Source organism: Canis lupus, chromosome 20 (assembly GCF_011100685.1).
Source record: "Canis lupus familiaris isolate Mischka breed German Shepherd chromosome 20, alternate assembly UU_Cfam_GSD_1.0, whole genome shotgun sequence".
NCBI classification, from domain to species: Eukaryota; Metazoa; Chordata; class Mammalia; order Carnivora; family Canidae; genus Canis; species Canis lupus.
The window spans coordinates 163716-184013 of NC_049241.1; the positions used below are offsets into that span (position 1 = coordinate 163716).

Here is a 20298-nt window from a genome sequence, read left to right on the forward strand (position 1 = left end):
AGAGAGGGAGAGTGAGAGAGAGAGAGAGGCAGAGACACAGGCAGAGGGAGAAGCAGGCTCCATGCACCGGGAGCCCGACGTGGGATTCGATCCCGAGGCTCCAGGATCGCGCCCTGGGTCAAAGGCAGGCGCCAAACCGCTGCGCCACCCAGGGATCCTGTTTCCTGCCTTGTTAATCTTCCCCATTCTCACTGGTGTGAGGTGGTATCTCATTGCGGTTTTGATTTGAATTTCCCTGACGGCACGTGATGCGGAGCATTTTCTCATGTGCGTGTTGGCCATGTCTATGTCTTCCTCGTGAGATTTCTCTTGATGTCTTTTGCCCATTTCATGATTGGATTGTTTCTTTGGTGTTGAGTTTAGTAAGTTCTTTATAGATCTTGGATACTAGACTTTCCTACCTTGTTAGCAGCAAAAATGTTTCTCTGTGTAGCATTCCAGCTATTCTCTCTAAGTCTCAGGTCAAATTCGTAGGTGTGTAGGGTATTTTGAAAGTCATCTAGGTAAGTGGGTGGGATCAGGTGAGTTGAGGCCCCTCCTCTTCTGCCCTCTTGCCCCCTCCCTCTCCTGGAGAGGTTGACCTGGAGTTTCCTAAAATTGAGGAAGCTCAGGAATAGTCAAAGTGGGGGGAGATGGTATTTCAAATCAAGGATGGAGCTTCTCTTTTTTGAACATGCTCGCTTTGCACTTTTCACGCTGAAATTTTTTCTGCCACCTGCATTAGGCAGGCACTGTTTTCTTTTTTGTTTTCTGTTTTCTGATATAACTTGAAACACATATGTCCTCGTAAATGCCACACGTGCCCATGTAAACAGACACTCTTCTAAACAGCAGCAGTTGGACCCACAGCGTGCAGAGGCACGTTCACTCTGAAGGCCCTTGATGACCAATCGCCATGGGGATATGATGATGCACACTTTGCATTCTATCCCAACTGTCACTCTCTGAGCTGAGCAACAGCCAAGTGGTGATAGCTGAGATGCTCCTCATGATGGGAAATCTGAATTGTTTTTCTACAGGTATGTTCACATTACTTTTCTTAAGACTGTTCCTTCCCCCCCGGGCTGGATAACTTTTACTGAAATCATATTCACGTGCTCTTTTGCATTTCCACTCTCCAATTCGTCTACAGGGTTATAGAAAGGTGTTTTCTAATATTGTGCTGTTACTTTACAATGTTCATTCTTGTATCAGGCCACTGAGAAGCAGATGGTCTGGCTGTTGTTTTCTAAAGAGAGACCAGAGGTGGGCTCCCGCAGGCTTTGGTTTTGGTGGGTATGCAGGGAAGCCCCTGCTGCCTCCCAATGCTGGGTCTAGAGAAGGATGAGGAGAGATCCCAGAGCACAGACTGGATCCACGGGAGAATGGGAGCAGGAAGGCACAAAAGCAGCCAGTGCAGCCACACGCGCTGTCAGCCAGGCCTTAGTCCACACTGCTCAGTCACTCACATCAGTAGTGAGACGCTGAACAGCACAGAATTAATCTTTCAACAACTAAAGCCCTAGCCCAGACGTCCCCCTTCCCATGAGCACACTGGAACTGTTCATCTAGAGTTGGTGAGTTGAAGAGAAGCTAATTCTGGGCAGAGCCATCATATAACAGTTGGTTTGGGATGTCATGGGTTTGGAGTCAGCTTGAGGGCTGAAGAGACCACTGGTCATTGGGTGTGGTCACCTGGTCATTGAAAGGCCCAGGGAGAGGAAGCAGACGCTTGGAAGATGCTGGGGAGGATGGCCACTGTTGGATTTCCCTGAACCTCACATGGGCTTGGTTTGGAGGAAACCATCCTATCTTCTGTCAGGGATGAAACACAGGATCAGGAGGCTGAGCTAGGTTTCCAGCTCTTTTCCTGGCCCAGGCACCTACTCCAGGGCATGCACTGTATCCCTCGGCAATTGTGGGGCAGGAGGATTTGTGAAAATACAGAGTATTTCAGATCTCTCTCCCAGGGAACAACTACATTCCTGTCTGGGATCTAACACTCATCATTGTAGCCACCTCTGGGCATTCACTTAATCTCTCTACATTTCCAAAGCCTACACTGTAAACGATGGGTTGAAGCCCCTTCTCTGACCTCTCCGGGCGGGCTGAAGGGGGGATCACAGGAGCCGACGATACATATTATCTATGAGCCCTTCTGTGACATTGCCATGTAAAGGCTGAGGAGTCAGCCTCCATCCCCCCTGCTGTGGAGCCAGCCATGTCCCCTCTCTGGAAGCAGCCACTACCATGTGTGGAGCTCATTCTCTAGGCATTCAGTAGCTGAACAGCTATAGAGCAATTGTGAAGCATCAGTCCTTTCCTTCCCTTAAGGCTTTCCTGGTAGGAAAGTGCTCTTAGCCTCCTAACTTAACACATTGAACAGCAATTTGTAGACCTGGATAACATTTCCACTTTGCAGAACAGGGATCTGAGGCACTGAGGGGTCCCCATAACTCTCTCAGCTATGTGTACCTGCTAAGTGGTATGGGAACCCGGGCCAATAGGTGTGGTCACTGTGCTGCGTGTCTAGAATGTATCAGCCAGAGAAGGTACCTGTCCACCAACCCAGTCTGTGGGCTGTGGAAGTCCAGGCCAATCTGTAACATCTTTCTAAGGTCAACTGTAATTCAGGAGTCTCTGCCAGGCAGCTGATGAAGAAGGAAAGAAGATTGCACTCTGACAAAGTTCCCTATGGTCTTCTGTCAGCAAGTTGCCAACCGTGCTCTGTATCGTTATGTATTTCCCAGGATCTTGTTTGCGAGATTCAGGAAGAAATGGGCAACCCTAGTCCAGAAATATCAACTTCTGGCCCCCCTTCTGACCATTGGCGAAAGTCCACTTCTGGCCACACACGGGTACAAGGTACAGATGACCCAGATCAAGGTACTGTGGAGATTTTCTCACTTGGTTGACATGGAGGATTCTCTCTAAGTCTCATGTCCTTAAGACACAGGAATAAACATGCTGGGACACACTTCTCTGTGTTTGAAAAGAACGTTTAAAAACTAGGTTGTATGTTCAATGTGAGGACCCTGAGATCAAGAGTTGCATGCCTCCTTGACTGAGGCAGCCAGGGGACCCATCTTTCCCTGTGAATTCACATGCCCAAATTTACATTTACTCAGACAATGGGTACATTCAGTTCACTTTACTAGTAACCAATGTGTCCGGTGCAATTCACTGACCTTAGCTACTTTTTGGACATAGAGCATTATCGCTATCTCCCTGAAAGACTGTTTCTGGATTTTAATCATGATTACTGCATTTAAATTCCATTTGCCAACATATAGTTTAACACACAGTGCTCATTCCTTCGAGTGCCCTCCTTAGTGGCCATCATGCAGTCATCCCATTGCCCCACGCACCTCCCCTTCTGCAACCCTTTGTTCATTTCCCAGAGTTAGGAGTCTCTCATGGTTTCTCTCCCTCTCTACTTTTTCCTCTCAGTTCCCCTCCTTTCTTGATAACCCTTTTCACTATTGCTTATTTTTCACACATGAGTGGAAGCATATGATGATTGCCTTTCTCCCATTGACTGACTTCAGTCAGCATCATGCCCTCCAGTTCCATCCACATCGAAGCAAATGCTGGTGTTTGTCCTTTCTGATGGCTAATATTCCATTGTATATTTAGACCACATCTTCCTTACCCATTCGTGTGTCGAAGGAAATCGTGGCTCCTATACAGTTTTCCTGTTGTGGATATTGCTGGTATGAACACTGGAGTGCAGGTGGCAGAAGAATGAAACTAGACCACTGTCTTTCACCATACACAAAGATAAACTCAAAATGGATGAAAGATCTAAATGTGAGACAAGATTCCATCAAAATCATGGTGTTTCACTACATCTGTGTCTTTAGGGTAAATACCCAGCAGTGGAGTTGCTGGCTTGTAAGGTAGGTCTAGTTTTAGTTTCTTGAGGAACCTCCACACATTTTCCCAGAGTGGCTACCAGTTCACATTTCCACCAACAGTGCAAGATGTTTCCCCTTTCCCCACATCCTCTCCAAAGTTTGCTGTGTCCTGCCTTGTTAGTTTCGCCAATCTCACTGGCATGTGGTAGTATCTCATTGTAGTTTTGATTTGTATTTACCCAATGGCATGTGATGTGGAGCATGTTCTCATATGCTTGTTGACCATGAGTATGTCTTCTTTGTAGATTTGTCTGTTTTTGTCCTCTGCCCATTTCATGATTAGATTTTTTGTTCCTTGGCATTAAGCTTGATAAGTTCTCTATCAATCTTGGATACTAGCCCATTAACTAATATGTCATTTGCAAATATCTTCTCCCATTCTGTAGGTTGTCTTGTAGTTTTGTAGACTGTTTCTTTTGCTGTGCAGAAGCTCTTTATCTTGATGAAGTCCCAATAGTTCATTATTGCTTTTGTTCCCTTGCCTTCATAGATGTATCTTGCAGGACGTTGCTGTGGCCAAGTTCAAAAATGGTGTTGCCTGTGTTATCCTCTAGGAACTTGATGGATTCTTGTCTCACATTTAGATCTTTAATCCAGTTAGAGTTAATCTTTTTGTCTGGTGGAAAAGAATGGTGTAGTTCATTCTTCTGCACATGGCTGTTCAATTTTCCCAGCACCATTTATTGAAGAGACTGTCCTTTTTCCAGGGGACAGTCTTTGCTGCCTTCGAATATTAGTTGAACATAGAGTTGAGCACCCATTTCTGGGTTCTCTATTCTGTTCTATTGATCTATATGTCTGTTTTGTAACACCTTGACATTTAATTTGAAACTTGCCAAAGACAAGAGAAAATCCTTAAAGCAGTGAGAGATAGGAGATTCCAAACTTATATGGGGAAATTTATTAGATTAACAGCAGAGTTCTCCACAGAGAGCTGGCAGGCCAGATGGCCTGGCAGGATATATTCAGGGTCCTAAAGGGGAAGAACATGCAGCCAAGAATACTCTATCCTTCAAGGCTCTCATTCAGAAAGAAGGAGACATAAAGAGCTTCCAACATAGGCAGAAACTTAAAAGATATGTGACCACCAAACAAGCTCTGCAAAAAATATTAAGGGGGACCCTGTAAAAGAAAGAGGAAGCTTGGGGATCCCTGGGTGGCGCAGTGGTTTGGCGCCTGCCTTTGGCCCAGGGCATGATCCTGGAGACCCGGGATCGAATCCCACATCGGGCTCCCGGTGCATGGAGCCTGCTTCTCCCTCTGCCTGTGTCTCTGCCTCTCTCTCTCTGTGACTATCATAAATAAATAAAAATTAAAAAAAAAAAATTTTAAAAAAAAAAAAAAAAAAAAAAAAAAAAAAAAAAAAAAAAAAAAAGAAAGAGGAAGCTTGAAGAAATAATCCACAAAACAGGGATTGAAGAGGTATTATGATGACACTAAATTCATATGTTTCAATAGTTACTCTGAATGTGAAAGTGCAAAATGATCCCATGAAAAGATGCAGGGTTTCTGACAGGATAATAAAGCAAGACAGATCCCTTTAGTCTCGAAGAGACTCATTTTAGAGCTAAGGACACCTCCAGCCTGAAAATGAATGTTTGGAGAACCATTTACCATTCAAATGGTCCTCAAAAGGAAGCTGGGGTAGCAATCCTCATATTAGATAAAATGAACTTTATCCCAAAGACTTTAGTAAGAGAAAAGAGGAACACTATATCATACTTAAAGGATATATCCAACAAGAAGACCTAACAATCATGAATATTTATGCCCAAATTAACAAGGGCTTTAAATGATACAGTAGACCCAATAGATTTCACCTATATACAGAACTTTGCCACCGAACACAACTGAATACACGTCCTTCTCAAGTGCACGTGGAAGTTTCTCTAGAAGAGACCACATACTGGATCACAAATCAGCTCTCAACCGATACCAAAAGATTGGGATTGTCCCCTGCATATTTTCAGACCACATGATTTGAAACTAGAACTCAATCACAAGAGGAAATTTGGGGGAAAAAAAAACTCTTTTTTCTGTCTCATCAACAGATTCCTGTGCATTGACTTTGTACCCTGCCATAGTACTGAATTCCTCTACCAGTTCCACCCATCTTAGGGTGGAGTCTTTTGGGTTTTGTACATACAGTATCCTGTCATCTGCAGATGATAAAAGTTTGACTTCTTCTTTGACCATTTGAATGCCTTTTGTTTCTTTTTGTTGTCATATTCCTGAGGCTGGGACTTCTAGCACTATGTCAAACAACAGCGGTGAGAATGGGCATCCCTGTTGAGTTCCTAACCTTAGGGGAAAAACTTACTTTTTTCCTGCTAAGTGCCACAGGTGGCCATGTAGACAGACAGTAGCCCACACCGCATCACAAAGGCCCATGCTGTGTAGATGTGCATTCACTCTGGAAGTTATACAATGGCCCGTTACCATGGGGATGTGATGATGCGCACAATCCCTTAATTTCCCACTGTTACTCTCAGAGCTGAGCAGTACCAGTGTGGTAATAGTTGTGGAGCTCCCCACGATGGGAAATCTGAACTGTTGCTCTTCAGGTATGTACCTATTCGAGTTCCAAGGCTTGTTCCTTCAAATTGGCTATGAAACTTTTACTAAATTATGCTCATCTTTTTAAACTTCTCATCGTCTGATTGTATAGAGGGTTATGTAAAGATATTGTATAAACTTCCGTGTTACGGGCCTATTGTCCTTCTCTCAAGCTGCCTGCCTTAATACCATCCTAAATTTAGGACAATGTGTGATTTCCACATGCCAGTTTTGTATATATTTGCATCGAGAAAACACACAGAAACACACCCACACTGCTTTCAATGGGTCGGGAGAGTGTTGGTGCCATTTCAGCAAGAGTCACTCCATTTGGAGAATACCAGGAGAATTCCCACTCAAGTTTTCCTCAATATAGACGTCAGAATCTGAGGGCATATATTCCCAGTCTAAATCCAGAGATTTTTCTATAGAATGAAACGGAATTCTTTTTTTTTAACAATAAATTTATTTTTTATTGGTGTTCAATTTGCCAACATACAGAATAACACCCAGTGCTCATCCTGTCAAGTGCCCCCCTCAGTGCCCATCAACCATTCACCCCCACCCTCCGCCCTCCTCCCCTTCCACCACCCCTAGTTCGTTTCCCAGAGTTAGGAGTCTTCATGTTCTGTCTCCCTTTTGGATATTTCCTACCCATTTCTTCTCCCTTCCCTTCTAGTCCCTTTCACTATTTTTTATATTCCCCAAATGAATGAGACCATATAATGTTTGTCCTTCTCCGATTGACTTATTTCACTCAGCATAATACCCTCCAGGTCCCTCCACGTCGAAGCAAATGGTGGGTATTTGTCATTTCTAATGGCTGAGTAATATTTCATTGTATACATAAACCACTTCTTCTTTATCCATATTTCGATGGACACCGAGGCTCCTTCCACAGTTTGGCTATTGTGGACATTGCTGCTAGAAACATCAGGGTGCAGGTGTCCCAGCGTGAAACGGAATTCTTACAGGAGTTTTCTGGGTCAAAGTGCACACGTTCACTGGCTTTGGAGTGATACCTGGGACTGGGGTAAGATGGGACTGCGTCATTTGTGGCCACAGTGAAATGGATATTTGCAACTGAGGGATGGAGGGTTTGGCCAACGTTCTCAAGAGAGTCTTAGACTGGGATCTCCACCCTGTCCCCTGCCACCATGGTGTCTAGAGAGGGTGATGGATACTGAGAGTGGGGATGGATATGTAGGAGGTCAGAAAGAGCAACCAAGCCCACTCTCAGCCTGTCCTTAGTCCATGCCCCTCAGACCTTTGCCAGGTAAATAGCAAGTCACTGAGAGTCACAGAATTCACTCATTCAACCATTCTGGGGTGGGATGGATTCATAGAGCTATCAGCTGAATTCAGTCTTGGCTTTTTCTCTAGTCAAACACTTCTTCCAGGGCATCCATTCTCTCCCATAGAAACTCTGGGCAAGAAGATTTGGGACATGGAGGAGAGTCATGATTCAGGGGCCCCAGGCATTTTCTCAGGGTCCTCAGGTTGGTCTCAGGTGGCCAGTGATCTCTATACCCTGAACCTAACTACCTTGGTGCCCCAGATCCGTCATTCACCAGTGTGGCAAGTCTGGACATGTTACTCCATCTCCTTAAATTTTAATCTCCCTCAATTTCAGTAATTCTACGTAATTTCCCACAGCTTCACTGTAGGACATGAGTGACGATCCCTGCTTGCCAAGCCCTAAGAAGGCTGGTGTCAGATCACAGCAGATGTTAATAACGTATTCTCCGTGATTTGGACACATCAGTCTCACGTCAAGGCTGAGGACTAAGCCTCCATCCTCCGTTACTGTGGAGACATTCAATTCCCCTCTCTGGATTCACTCATTACCAAGTGTCCAGCTCATTCTCTACTCATTCAAAATCTGAACGCTTATGGAGCAATAGTGAAGCACCAGTCCTTGCCTTTCCTTTCAGTTTTATTGGTGGTCAACCAAATCTCCCCTCGTTTCCACATTCCAGAATAGGGAACGGAGGTGCAGAGGGCTCCCCACCACTCTCTGGGGTACATGGTCGTCCTAACTAGGACTCCCGTCCTAGGTCGTCAGTTTTGCTCCCTGTGCCATGTGGCATCTCTCTAATAACTCAGCCAAAGTCATGTGATTGCCCACAAAACTTGTCTGTGGGGGTTGTAAGTGCACACCAACTGTAGCAACTTCCTGCCTCCAACTTTGATCCAGAGGGCTCAAGCTGAACAGCTGAACAGACTGAACCGTGCAATTCCCTATGGTTTTCTGCCTGCAAGTGGCCAACAATTTTCTCCCTTCTGGCCCAATTTCCAGAATTTTGCTCGGACTGCAGAAGAGGAAACGTGCTGGACACACCAAGAACATCACCTTCTGTCCTCAAAAGGCAGACCAGGCAAGGCCGCTTCTGGCCCCGCAATAGGGTCAATCCTGCAGCGGACACAGAGGAAGGTATTGTGGAAATTTCCTCATTAAGTCAATCCAGAGTACTCTCTTTCATTAAGGACTATATGCTTATGAGATAGCAAAAACATAATGTGACGGTCCTTTTTGTTGTTGTTATTTCCTCTGTACAAATTTAAATTCACTAAGTCAACTGGTGGTAGGAGAAGGGTCCGGATGCATTTCTAACTCAAAAGTGGGCTCACTCTACTAGTAAACAACTTCTCTAGTGCATCTTTAGACCTTAGCTGATTTTGGAATATTGGGAGGTCTAAAGCTCTCCCTGGACCACTGCTTCTAAACTTTTCAAACCAACTAACAGCTAGGATTCAGGGCAGGTTAAGGTACACATAAAGGTTGGACAGATAATGCAGAAAATCTCCATAAGCTACACCTCCACTTTCCCCTAAGGGATAGCTTCTTACATGAGTGTGGGACATTTCTTTCAATCAGAGAAACTACACCCATATATTTTTAAATGCAAAGTGCTGAATTTACACTAAAACTCATGCTTTGTGAGTTGACATTCTAAGAGCTTTGACAATTGCATCATGTCAAGTGTCCCCCCTCTGGCAACGCACAGAATCTTTACACCTACGTCCACAGTAGCATGACGCACAATAGCTACAGGCGGACACTCCTGGAAAGGCCATCAACTGAAGAATTGATAAATAAAATGGCATATACGTGAGTGCGTGTGTCTGTGTGTTGCACACACAGTGTGAGATAGTAATCAAACATTCATACAATTGAATTCACAACATGCTACAACATGAATCGACCTTGAGAAATAAGATATTTTGGAGCTGCCAGCTGAGAAAATCCTATATTTTATGATTCCCCTGAAAGAACTCCACACAGCAGGCAATTTCTAGAGAAAGAAAGGGGAGGTTACAAGGGTTAAAGGCAGCGGGGTGGGGGCGAGAGGGCGGAGTTAGTTCTTCAAGGGTACAGAGGTATTTTTCGACTTGGTGAGAGTTTTGTGTGTAAATGGTAGTAATGGACACAAAGAACTCTGAATGTCATTATTACCACCGAGCGTGTACTTACACACGATGAGAAGCATAGACATTAGGTCAGTTACATCCCCCAAAACACAAGGAGTAATCCTATAGACTAGATGATGAATAGAGAAGCTGCCTTTGTGAACGCATAGAAGCCAGAGTAGTCCTATATTATGTGGAGAAGTGGAAATTTACCCTGGGCAGGGTGCTTCCCACGACCCTGTCACTGCAACAAGGTATGCACTTAGTGTTTGCCCTTCTTCACGTTGACTATTTCACACTGATTATGTCTCCTTAGCTAAAAAAGACATAGATTCTGTTTCCCACTTCTTTGCTGCTCCTCTCCTTTGCCTTCCGTCATCCACTAAGTAGGTGGGCCCAGGAGCAGCTCAGTCCTTCCTTGTTCACCAGTGAGTAACAAGCGCTGTAGCCCTGTGTCCACCTCAAGCAAAGCTCCTTGAGTAATTCCTGAGCAACACCAGCAATGCGCTGACAGGTATCTGTGCCTTCCCTGTCTTGCAGAGGGCCCACTGGAGGTTTCTCCTGATGGCGGGGCAGAGGAAGGGGCCCCATATCTCCCCAAGGTAAGATCAGCTTTCTTTTCCTGATGTAGAAATCTCTCTGTCTCTCTCTCTGTCCCTGTCTCTGTCTCTATCTATCTCTCTCCTCTCTCTTCTCGGGTAGTTTTCAAATCAATGCAGATTGTAGGACATCACAATGTACACAAGCAATGCTATGTGCAATTCCCTGTTTGGGGCCATGTCGAGTGAAAGTCTATAATCACCTGACAGCTGAAACAAGAGGCAAGAGAAATGACAGCATCAGTTACAACATGTAGAGTAGAGAGCATTCTCATCCACAGAACCTTTTCTTCCTTGAAAAGGAATTTTGTACTTGCTGATCAGAATGGACTGGACAGGTCTGCCAGGCAATGGTCAAGCCTCTTCCCTTGGGTGTCCTCTTTAAATTGGGGGAGCCATCGACTCAAACACTATATATGATCTGGTTTCCTGGACTCATCTTCAAAGCAGTGTATAGAAGGATATGACCCTCCTAATGTCTTCTTTTCTCTCAATCACAGGTGGATGCAGGAGGAAAGGAGAGCTGTACGTATCCTAGACTCAGGGCATTTTCACACAGAATCTAGGTGATGAAGAAGGTGGGGCTGCCCTGGCTGCTTTGGAGAACCACCAGTTTCCGGGTTTCCACTGGGAGGGGGATAGGAGAATCACGAGAGCAACGGCCTCTCCTGGGAAGAACTAGAACCATGTTCTATAGACTCCAGAGGAAGTAGTTTTTTCAATGAGGTTTATGTGTATGAGGTTTGGAGGGAGTTATGCATGAGTCTCTGTAACATGACTGTGAGAGGTGTCTGTGTGTGCGTGTGGTTGTGTGTGTGCATATTCCTTCTGGAGCTCTTTCTCACTTAAACAACAAACTGCAAGTGTTGAAGTTGTAAAGAAGGAAAAAAAAAACCCTCCAAGGCACACTTTGCCTACATTGGCCCATTCCTCCTTCACAGCATTTGTGTCTGGAGGATTCTTCAAAATTACTTCACCTCACTAGATATAGAGCAGAGATGAATGGCCCAAGCCATTCCCTTCCTATGTGGAAAGGTCACCATGTGAACCAACGCCTATGTCCCAATGTTGGTGCCCTGGGCTACTGACCTGCCCTTATCTCTCAGCCCCTGGGTCATCAGAGAGCAAGGGAGTTCCAGCATCAGAGTCCATGACTGACAGTACCGGAGGCTACAGAGGTCCCACAGAGTGCCCAAAAGTCAAACGAGGCCTCAGTGGCCCCAGAAAGCAGGGGAGTTAGAGGGTACTTCACAGCTGCTTGGGCATAACATTGGTGTGTACTGCACCTAGAAGGCCCGCAGACTTCTGGTCAGCCCACAGATTCTCAGAGGGGAGAGGTCCCATGCAAGACAGTGCAGGAAACAGCAATCATTGCTGGAGTCCTTGATCAGACACGGCTGAAGCAGAGAAGCAGCAGACAGATATTTCAGTGTGTTTGATGACATTTTCATTAGGCATACAAGCGCTCAACTCCTGCAATCACACACCCAGGGGACAGTGGAAAAGAGGAACTCAACGGAAAACTTGGTCCTTAGCTTGGTGCTTAACACCCTTGTTTCAGTCTCCTGCACAGTCAGGCCAGAGACTGCAAGCACTCGCTGTGTGGTTCTTCTCGGCAATGACCCTCCCACTGGCTCCATGGCCCATGCCAGTATAATTACACCCAGACTCCATGGACCCCCACAGACACACACACACACACAGACACACACACACACACACACACACACACACACACACACACACACACACTGCATAGGAAAGGAAGACTGGAGGGAAAATTCCACTTGACAGATAATTACTACATTCTATTCCTGATACCAAAACTACATGTTACGGTAACTAACTTGAATATAAAGAAAAGGAAAATGGCTATTTTTAAATGTTAGGATGTCCATATTTCAAATCTTCTGTATGTGATTTTCTTTAGGATGATTGATCAGTGAACAACTACAATGGGATATTGGCCCAGGGTTGCTTTCAGCCTCCGAAAATGTTACAGAAGACATAATCAGTACAGTAGCAGACTGTGGGCATCCTGGGGGAAGAACTGGTTTGCAAAGAAGAGAGTGGCAATTTAGCTGAACCTCAAAGATACAGGAGGCATCAGGGACTCTGTCGTTACAACATAGCATATATGTTAGGGTATATGCTCTTTTAGACTGACTTCTTCCCACCGAATAGGATTCCTCTCACAAGGAAGTGAAAGGTCCCATTTCTCCTTTCTTTGCTCCTGCCCTCTCTGCCTCCCTTTGTCCACCAAGGAGGAGGGCCCCGCAGCAGCTCAATGCGTACTGATCACCACCCATGTGCGCACTCCCACAATGTAACCACATCCAGCAAAGCTCCCAGACTACTTTCTGAGCACCATCTCTGCGGCCCTAACAGTGCCTATGTATCCCCCTAGTTCCCACTGAGGACCTGATAGCCGATCTTCCTCCTGCCACCGAAGAGGAAGAAGCCCCAAAAGTCTCTGAGGTAAACTCTTTTGTCTAAGACAGACATTTTTTACTTTTTCAATAGAATGAAGCTGTGATTCTGAGCCAGGACATCTCAGATGATGTATCTAATTCTCTCAGTGTGGAGAGTTTCAAGGGAGAGTGTGTTACCAACTGATACCTGGTACAATAGGGTATTTGATGGATGACAAGATCACGGACAAACGGTATGGTAGGGAGCATTTTCCTCAGCAGAAATGTCCGTCCTTGAAAGTGAGTTATTGGTTTCCTGATCAAAATGGACCCACCAGATCTTGTATGAAATGCCTAAGCTTCTTCAATGTCCTCTGTGTGTTACTCTGGGGTCAAAGACTCCGCCACTGTTTCATTTACTTTCCAAAAGAGAGCAAAAGACCTGCGTAAATGCTGTATAGAGCGCTCCTACATTTTCTCTCTAATTGCAGGTGAATGCAGGCAGGAAGGAAAATGATCCTTTCTTTATCAAGATCCATTTTCCGTGTCAGAATATAAGGATGGAAGAAGGTGAGGACTTCTTGTATGCACAGCCACCTTAACACTAGGCTCAAGCTGAGTATGCATTTTGTGATGTATTGAGAGAAACAGTCCCCTAAGGAACATGTCCATGTTCTACACTTTCTGAGGTACTAGGTCTTTTAGGTGGTGTGGGTTGTGTGTGTGAGGGTTGGGGGTGGCTGTGTTTATCTCTGTGCTTTAACTTCCAATGCATGTGTGTGTGTGTGTGCATGTGTCTTTGTGGGTCTGTTTCCTCAGGACATATTTTCCAATAGCACAAGTCAAACTTCCCCCCAAAAAATGTCACCTTCACCACATTTACACTTCATATACCAGTGTTGCGTGCAATACCACATGCCTCCCTCTACACAGCGGTACCTTCAGTTTTGCTTAAAATTCTCTTTCCTCAGAAGGAGATCCTGCTGAGAGAATACCTCCAGCTCTTGCCTTCTATATGGAAACATAAAAGTAGCATTCCATACCCGCATCCCACTCCTGTGACTCTGGGCCTGGATCTGCAGTTGTCCCTCAGTTATGGGAGCATCAGTCATGTAACAAGTCCCTCATCCATTACATACCTGGAAATGCTTATCTATAAGGCCACACCGTGCCCCATATTTTAAGTGGCTTCAGTGGAAAAATAACCCAGGATACATAATATGCATTTAAGAACTCATTTTGGCATAGTCATTTGTGTGGAACACACACAGGAAGCACACATGCTCGTGGTCAGCCCACAGATCGTGAAAGGTATGGATGTAGGTTCCACCCTCCACCATGCAGGTCGACATCTGTCAGAGTTGGGGCAAATTCTCATGCATGATTGAAGCCTATGACAGCACCTCCCATTCCCTTCTCCCGACAGTGCTTGGCTATTAATCCTCTACTCTCTACTTCCATGACTGGACTACTAACATACTTTGTCGTCACCAAACACATGGTATTTGTGTTTCTGTGATTGGCTTATTACACTTACAATAATGCTCTCTAGCTTCGAGTCAGTAAGGATCTGAGAATCCACTAGAAAGATCCAGGAGATAGTTGATGACTGACCACACCCTCAATGAAAGTAGGAGGAGTGGCTGGTCCCCTACTAACAACAATATTGCTAACGCTGTTTTTCCCTAGATTTGTGTGTGGAGAACCTTGAGGATTGAAGGAATGAGATGGGAAAATCTCCAGGTAGGAAACAATGCTGAGTAAACCAAATGGGAGAGATTCCCTGGGAGGAGTTGTGTTGGAACTGCTCATTTGGAGACTGAACAAGTTGCATATGAATCAGGAAAGAAAATGAGTTATGTGTAGGAATCAGATTCGTCTACTTTATAACATAAATAGTAGTGACATAATAGTGACATAATAGTAGAAAACATGAGTTCAGTGTGCGGGGTTTGTGAACATCTGTTCTCACTTTCTAAAAAGTACCTTTCCCTACACTTTCCCCTCTTTGCCAAAATCAAATGTCCAATCTCGGTTCTGTCTCGTTGAGATCACTTTGGAATCATGCATGAAAGAGTTAGGATCTTTCTTCTCATTGACCTATGGGGCACATAATCTGCAGGGACACAGGAACTCGCTCCCAGATACATGAGCCTGGAGACCTGTAGGCTGTGCCAGGTGATGGGTAAGAAGTAAACTCTATTAACTGACAGGACATGTCACATCACCTTCATGTCTCTGTCCTCACCCTGGCTCCTCCATCAAGAGCACTCACACAGCTGGATTCGTTAAAGACTGTTTGCTGTGGGGCTCTGCACGTGCTCCATTCTACTTTGGGCCTTGCCACCCTCAACACATGCTGTCATTTCCTCAAGCTTCTCCAGAACATCCATCCTCATCCTCTCTTTCCAATGTCCAGGGTAAACACTGGCACATAGTAGCATGTGTTCATGTGGCCATACTCTTCACATCTCCAAGGACCTCACTTAAAGACTAAGGTGTATTGGACAAGTTACTGTCCCGTAGTTTTCTCTCATTCTCTCTAAATCTTCACAAGATAATGGGATGGAAGTGTAGGTTGGAGGACAGAGGTCAAGTTCCTCAATACATAGGAGAAAGACCCAGGATGGGAAGGACTTGAGGAAGGGATAGATCATCTGGAATTCAGGGCACCTTAACTCTGGAGAAGTGGGGTCTAGGATATCACTGCCTATTGCTTTGCACTTTCCTTTCCCCCATTCACCCTGAAATCATTGCTGTGCTGTCCACCTGAACAAGTCTGTGCATTCAAAGGTTCCAAGGAATGAAGAAGTATGGTGCCTCTAATGTATTTGCTCCTTCATCCTTTTTCACTTCCTCTCTTTGTCCCCATAGATCCTCTGTATACCGCTTATCCATTTTCTCTTTCTAGGACTCTGGCCCTGTAGATCCTGGTATCATCCAGGCACTGGAAGCCTTGCCTCATCAGGGTCTAGGAAATCTCTGCAGCCACTCTCATCCCCTTCCTTAGCACTGCCCAGCACCTGACCCTGGGCCTGCACCACTGATTCATGGTGAGTGATCTGTCCTGAATGGCCCAGCAGGGAGCCAGGCTGTGAGTCAAAAAGCCAGCCTTTGGCTTTTTGTCTGGCTCTGCCCTAGACTCCCTGCACACGGTCTAGTTCTACCCTAGGTGACTCTGGTCATACTTGAAATCTTCCCTTCCTTTCAGCTGTCAAACCTTCTCCATTACAGGACCCAGGAGAAAGAGCAGAGGATGCAGTTTCTCAGCAGGAACACAAAGCCGTGTAAATGCGCAGTGCCTGCCACGAAAAGGGTAAGGGAAAGAAGTACACGTGTTGCTCATCACTCCCTCAACTTTCTTGGTGGGTCTGCAGCTTGATCAGCCAAAATGCCTAGGTAGCTGCTCTTGCCTAGGTTCAAAAAATAAGAGGATGGCCGACATCTATGCAGGCCACTGGAGGATGCCCTGAGCACATCCCCCAGGGACCCAGTAGCTACTCCCAGCATGCAGCAGAGCATGAAGTGAAATGTCCGCCAGCAGGCAGGGCTCTGGGTGCCTGAAGGTCACCATGGGCAGGCCTGGAGGAGGTGCTGTGCATTCTTTGCTCTCTGAAGAGCGCCCTTGATTCTGTTCTTCATCTCCCTCTGCAGGACACAACCCTGCCTTTGTAACAGGCTCCAAGTCAGCAGAGAGCTTGCTCTGTTAATCACTAGTTGTGAAGAGGCATTTGGGGGTGGCACTGTGCTCCCCCTATTCGGGCATCTATTAAATGAGAGAAGGCACAGGGCATTCCAGTGCTCATGCAAGCACGACTGCTCACCTCTCGCAGATGTGCATCCCTCTGGCACATGGTAGGCCCTGGTATCAAGGTGGGGTAACGATGCAATCCCCATCTGGCTGGCAGCTTCCCATTTCCTTGGGTTTCTTGACCCTAATGGACCCTTCTGGGACATAGGGGCAAGCTTCATGGCAATAGTTTTCCACGTGACCTTGGAGCTTCCATAGATTCTGTCCCAGTTGGCAGACAAAGCCATCAGGGAAAGCAGAGCCCTGTGCTCCCACTCAGACATGTCTTGCAGCTCAGTGTGTATATTCTGCAAACTCATTCCCTATGTGCTACAGCAGCCTGGCGTACTGCTATGCCATGCACCACAGGCAGATGTGCCCAAGGTTCATCCAGAAAGAAACTCACTTGAGTGAGTTTGAGTGAGTTCACTTGAGTGCTCTCAGAGAGATTGGGCAAGTGACTGGCAAGCAACAGAAGCACCCTGCACCGACAGGGAGGCGGGCTCTTAGGGAAGGGCCCCGATGGCATCGCTAATATAGCCTTCATTCAGGCCCCAGGGAATGGATGCAGTTTCTCTTCCTTCGTGTCAGGCTTGGGTTCTGCAAAGAAACTTCCATCCCAAGAGTTCAGAAAACCAACCTAAGAGAAATCCTAGAACTCCTATAAAAGCTGTAGCAAACAAAGTGCCATAATCTTGTACAACAGCATGTCCTGTTTCTCACAGGTGCAGAGGAGGAACTTCTTGCCATCTCCCAGACCTCAGGGCTCCAGAGGCCCTCATCGTAATGGACTGATGGGCCTTTGGTCTCCCGCTGCAGCACTGCTGGTTTCCCGTTTCCCAGGGGTCTTCCCATGAGGCAGAAACACACCTGCAGGTACTGCTCAGGTGCACTTGACACTTGCAGGCCTCAGGAACTGAAGACTTTTGCACTTCCAACCAGCAGACAAGACTCAGGAGCCCTGGAGACAAGACAGAGGGATCCTCTGAGATTGCCACACCCTTTGAGTTGGGTTAAGAGTCAGTACTAATGAACTAGCAACTGAGGAGGAAGCAGAACCCCAGGTCTCACCCAGTGCATTTCGGGGAGTCTGGAGGCCGGTGAGTGTCACATCTCTAACTACAGCACTATACAGCCTTCCAGTTCTTTCCCCCTGCCTACTGCAAGGTCTGCTCCTCCTCCAGCTATCTCTCCAATCCCAGAAGGAATGCACAGTGTGAGAGGTGCAAGAAGATGCAGGACTACCACGGCTCCATGACCACCCTAGAGTCCAATTGAGGGGCAGCATCTGTGCATCCTCTGTTTCAGAGGGCACACAGCTCACCTGGCCTCCTCTCCTCTCTGTCAGAACCCCTTTCAGTCACCTGTTCACCATCACTGTCCCCAGCCCTGTCCATCTGGCTGACTGAGCCCTGCTCACTGCCACATGTCACTTTGGTCAGCCTGACCTACTGGGTCCTCAAAGCACTGCCCCTGGCCCCTCCACCTCACCAGGCAGGGAGTCTGCATGAGACTCCCAACTCCTGACCGGCCAGCTCCAGAAGCAGCTGCAGTCCCTGTCCCCCTCCATATAGGACTCCGGCCCATCCTGGATTACCCTCTACTGGGTTTAGTGGGCAGGCCCTCTGTAACACAAGGCCTCAGTTATAGCTGAAGCAGATGCCAGTTGTACCTCCCTGCTGCTCCCAGCACCTCTGAAATAGAGCCCCCACCTGGGATGTATAGATTTTCCTGTCTTCACTTGTCAGGGCTCCCTTCCCACTGGGGTCCTAGTGACCCTCCCCACCACAGCCTCCCCATCACTGCTGCTGCCATGTCCAGCCCCTCCTTGAGCATACCTGAAGGACTGTCGGTCCCCAGCCAGCCCCTCACCCTGAGGTTAACGCCATAGACACCACTCTGTGGAGATGCACTACTGCCCTTCAACTCACATCTCCTGGGCCCTGCCCTCTCAGAGCTCCTGACTTATAGCAGAGGGCCCAGGACAACTGTCTGCCAGTATGCCTTTACTGGTGGGTGTTACCAGGTGTCTACTCCTAGAGCCCTATCTCTGTGATGAACACAGCAAGAGCATCCTTGTAAAGAGGATGGCAATCTCAACTCAAGGATACATATGCTTGTGTAGAGGAAACAAGGTCAGAGGAATTTTAAAAATTTTAAATTTGATGTAGTTAACATATAATGTATTATTAGTTTCAGGGGCAGAATTCAGTGATCAATAGGTTGAATGGAAAGGCCAGTGCTCATCAAGTCACAATCCCTCTTTAATGCCCATCCCTCAATTACCCCATTCCCCACCTACTTCCTGTCCATCAACTTGTTTCCTAGAATTAAAAGTCTCCTATATTTGCTTTTGTCTCTGTTCTTTTTCATTCTGTCTTCCCTTCCCCTGTGTTCATATGGTTTTCTTCTTAAATGTCACATATAACACAGACCATATGGTAGTTGAGTTTTGCTAAGGGTATATTCTATGAGTTTAGTAGACTTCCAATGTGTCATCTGATATGTGTGGAGTGTAGACATCATTAATCCTGTCATTGCAACAAAAGAAATGCCGAAGAAGCTGAAAATCAACAAATCCTCCCAAAATCCATCAGAGAACTGAGATCTCAGGCCAAACTGTCCCCAGAAAAACTGGAGAGACAAGTGAACACAGAAAAATATCCACACATAGAGCCCTCCAGGCTTCTCTGTGGACCAGGGGACCCAACTCCAGCTCCCTCTGCTATTCTCTTACCTAATGGGAACAAAGTCTTGGAAGCACTTAAAGCCACTTCCCAGGGACACATGTTCGCTAAACCATGAGAGCTACTCATACCACTACACAAGGCTTCCCGTTCCAAACACATTTCTGCTGCATGAAAGGGCACCTGATAACTGGGTGATGGTCACTACAGAGGGTGCTTGATGGAAAGAACACTGGGTGTGATAATGTATTTTGGCAAATGGAATTTAAATAAAACATTCTCTTTTTTTCGTTCTATGAACTGGAATCATAGCAATTTGTTTTAACAGATGTCATAAAATCAGCATTACCATATATACAAAGGACAAGCCACCAGTTTGGCATACAAAAATGCCATATATTGAAATCGGGTTCATTGGAAAAATTCGGGACTTGCTAAGACACCATGTACAACAGAGAGAGCAAGCAAGAATGCTTTTTAGACATCCAGCTTTATAAACAGCAGCTTAATACCCCCCTTACAAAGTCAATTATTTGGCAACATTTGAACAATATTTTCTACACAGCCCAGCAGGTCATTTATCTGTAGGGCTATGTGGCCCTTTCAAAGAAAGGCTCCTAAAATAAAGCATCCACATAATTGTAAATGAAGCATGTTGAGGACTTGAGTTAGCCTGTAGAGCAGCATTAATCTAGCCATCGGACTGTAGTATTAGCTATCCAGAGGGCCGGGGAACCCACCAGTGGGGCTGGAAGAAATGGCAGGAACCCTGTTCAGCAGCTGCATGGCTTGTGTTGGGGAGGTTGCACCCACCCCAAGCTGAAACCAGCCTCCCCACCTGCAACTGTCAAGTGAGGCAAACAGGAATAAAGAGAATAGAAGAAATGACAACAACCAGGATGGAAAAACGAAATGTTCTGGAATGAGTCTTCCAATAGTATCGACCTA

At 46.1% G+C, this 20298-nt stretch overlaps 2 protein-coding genes across 5 annotated transcripts in view; one reads left to right on the forward strand and one right to left on the reverse strand.

Annotated features, from left to right (window-relative positions):
• The window catches only part of LOC102153469, a 30360-nt gene extending 24106 nt beyond the window's left edge, over positions 1–6254 (reverse strand). Inside the window, exon 1 of the mRNA XM_038565408.1 lies at positions 6217–6254. The gene's annotated coding sequence lies outside the window, so the exon portion shown is untranslated. The remainder of the gene's footprint in view (positions 1–6216) is intronic.
• On the forward strand, positions 866–19014 carry LOC119864559. Of its 4 annotated transcripts, none has more exons than XM_038565414.1 (11): positions 866–1019; positions 2730–2865; positions 8752–8886; positions 10404–10465; positions 10963–10987; positions 12870–12940; positions 13365–13443; positions 14563–14616; positions 15785–15926; positions 16108–16189; positions 17389–19014. In XM_038565414.1, exons 2-8 carry the CDS (start codon positions 2757–2759, stop codon positions 14589–14591), a joined length of 510 nt encoding a protein of 169 aa, XP_038421342.1. In that variant the 5' UTR covers positions 866–1019; positions 2730–2756; the 3' UTR covers positions 14592–14616; positions 15785–15926; positions 16108–16189; positions 17389–19014. The 4 variants fall into 4 exon arrangements, with proteins under 4 accessions (XP_038421342.1, XP_038421343.1, XP_038421341.1 ...); XM_038565415.1 differs by having other exon boundaries at positions 2730–2844; XM_038565413.1 differs by lacking the exons at positions 866–1019; positions 2730–2865 and adding exons at positions 5852–6460; positions 7354–7485.
• The last annotated feature ends 1284 nt before the right edge of the window (positions 19015–20298 follow it).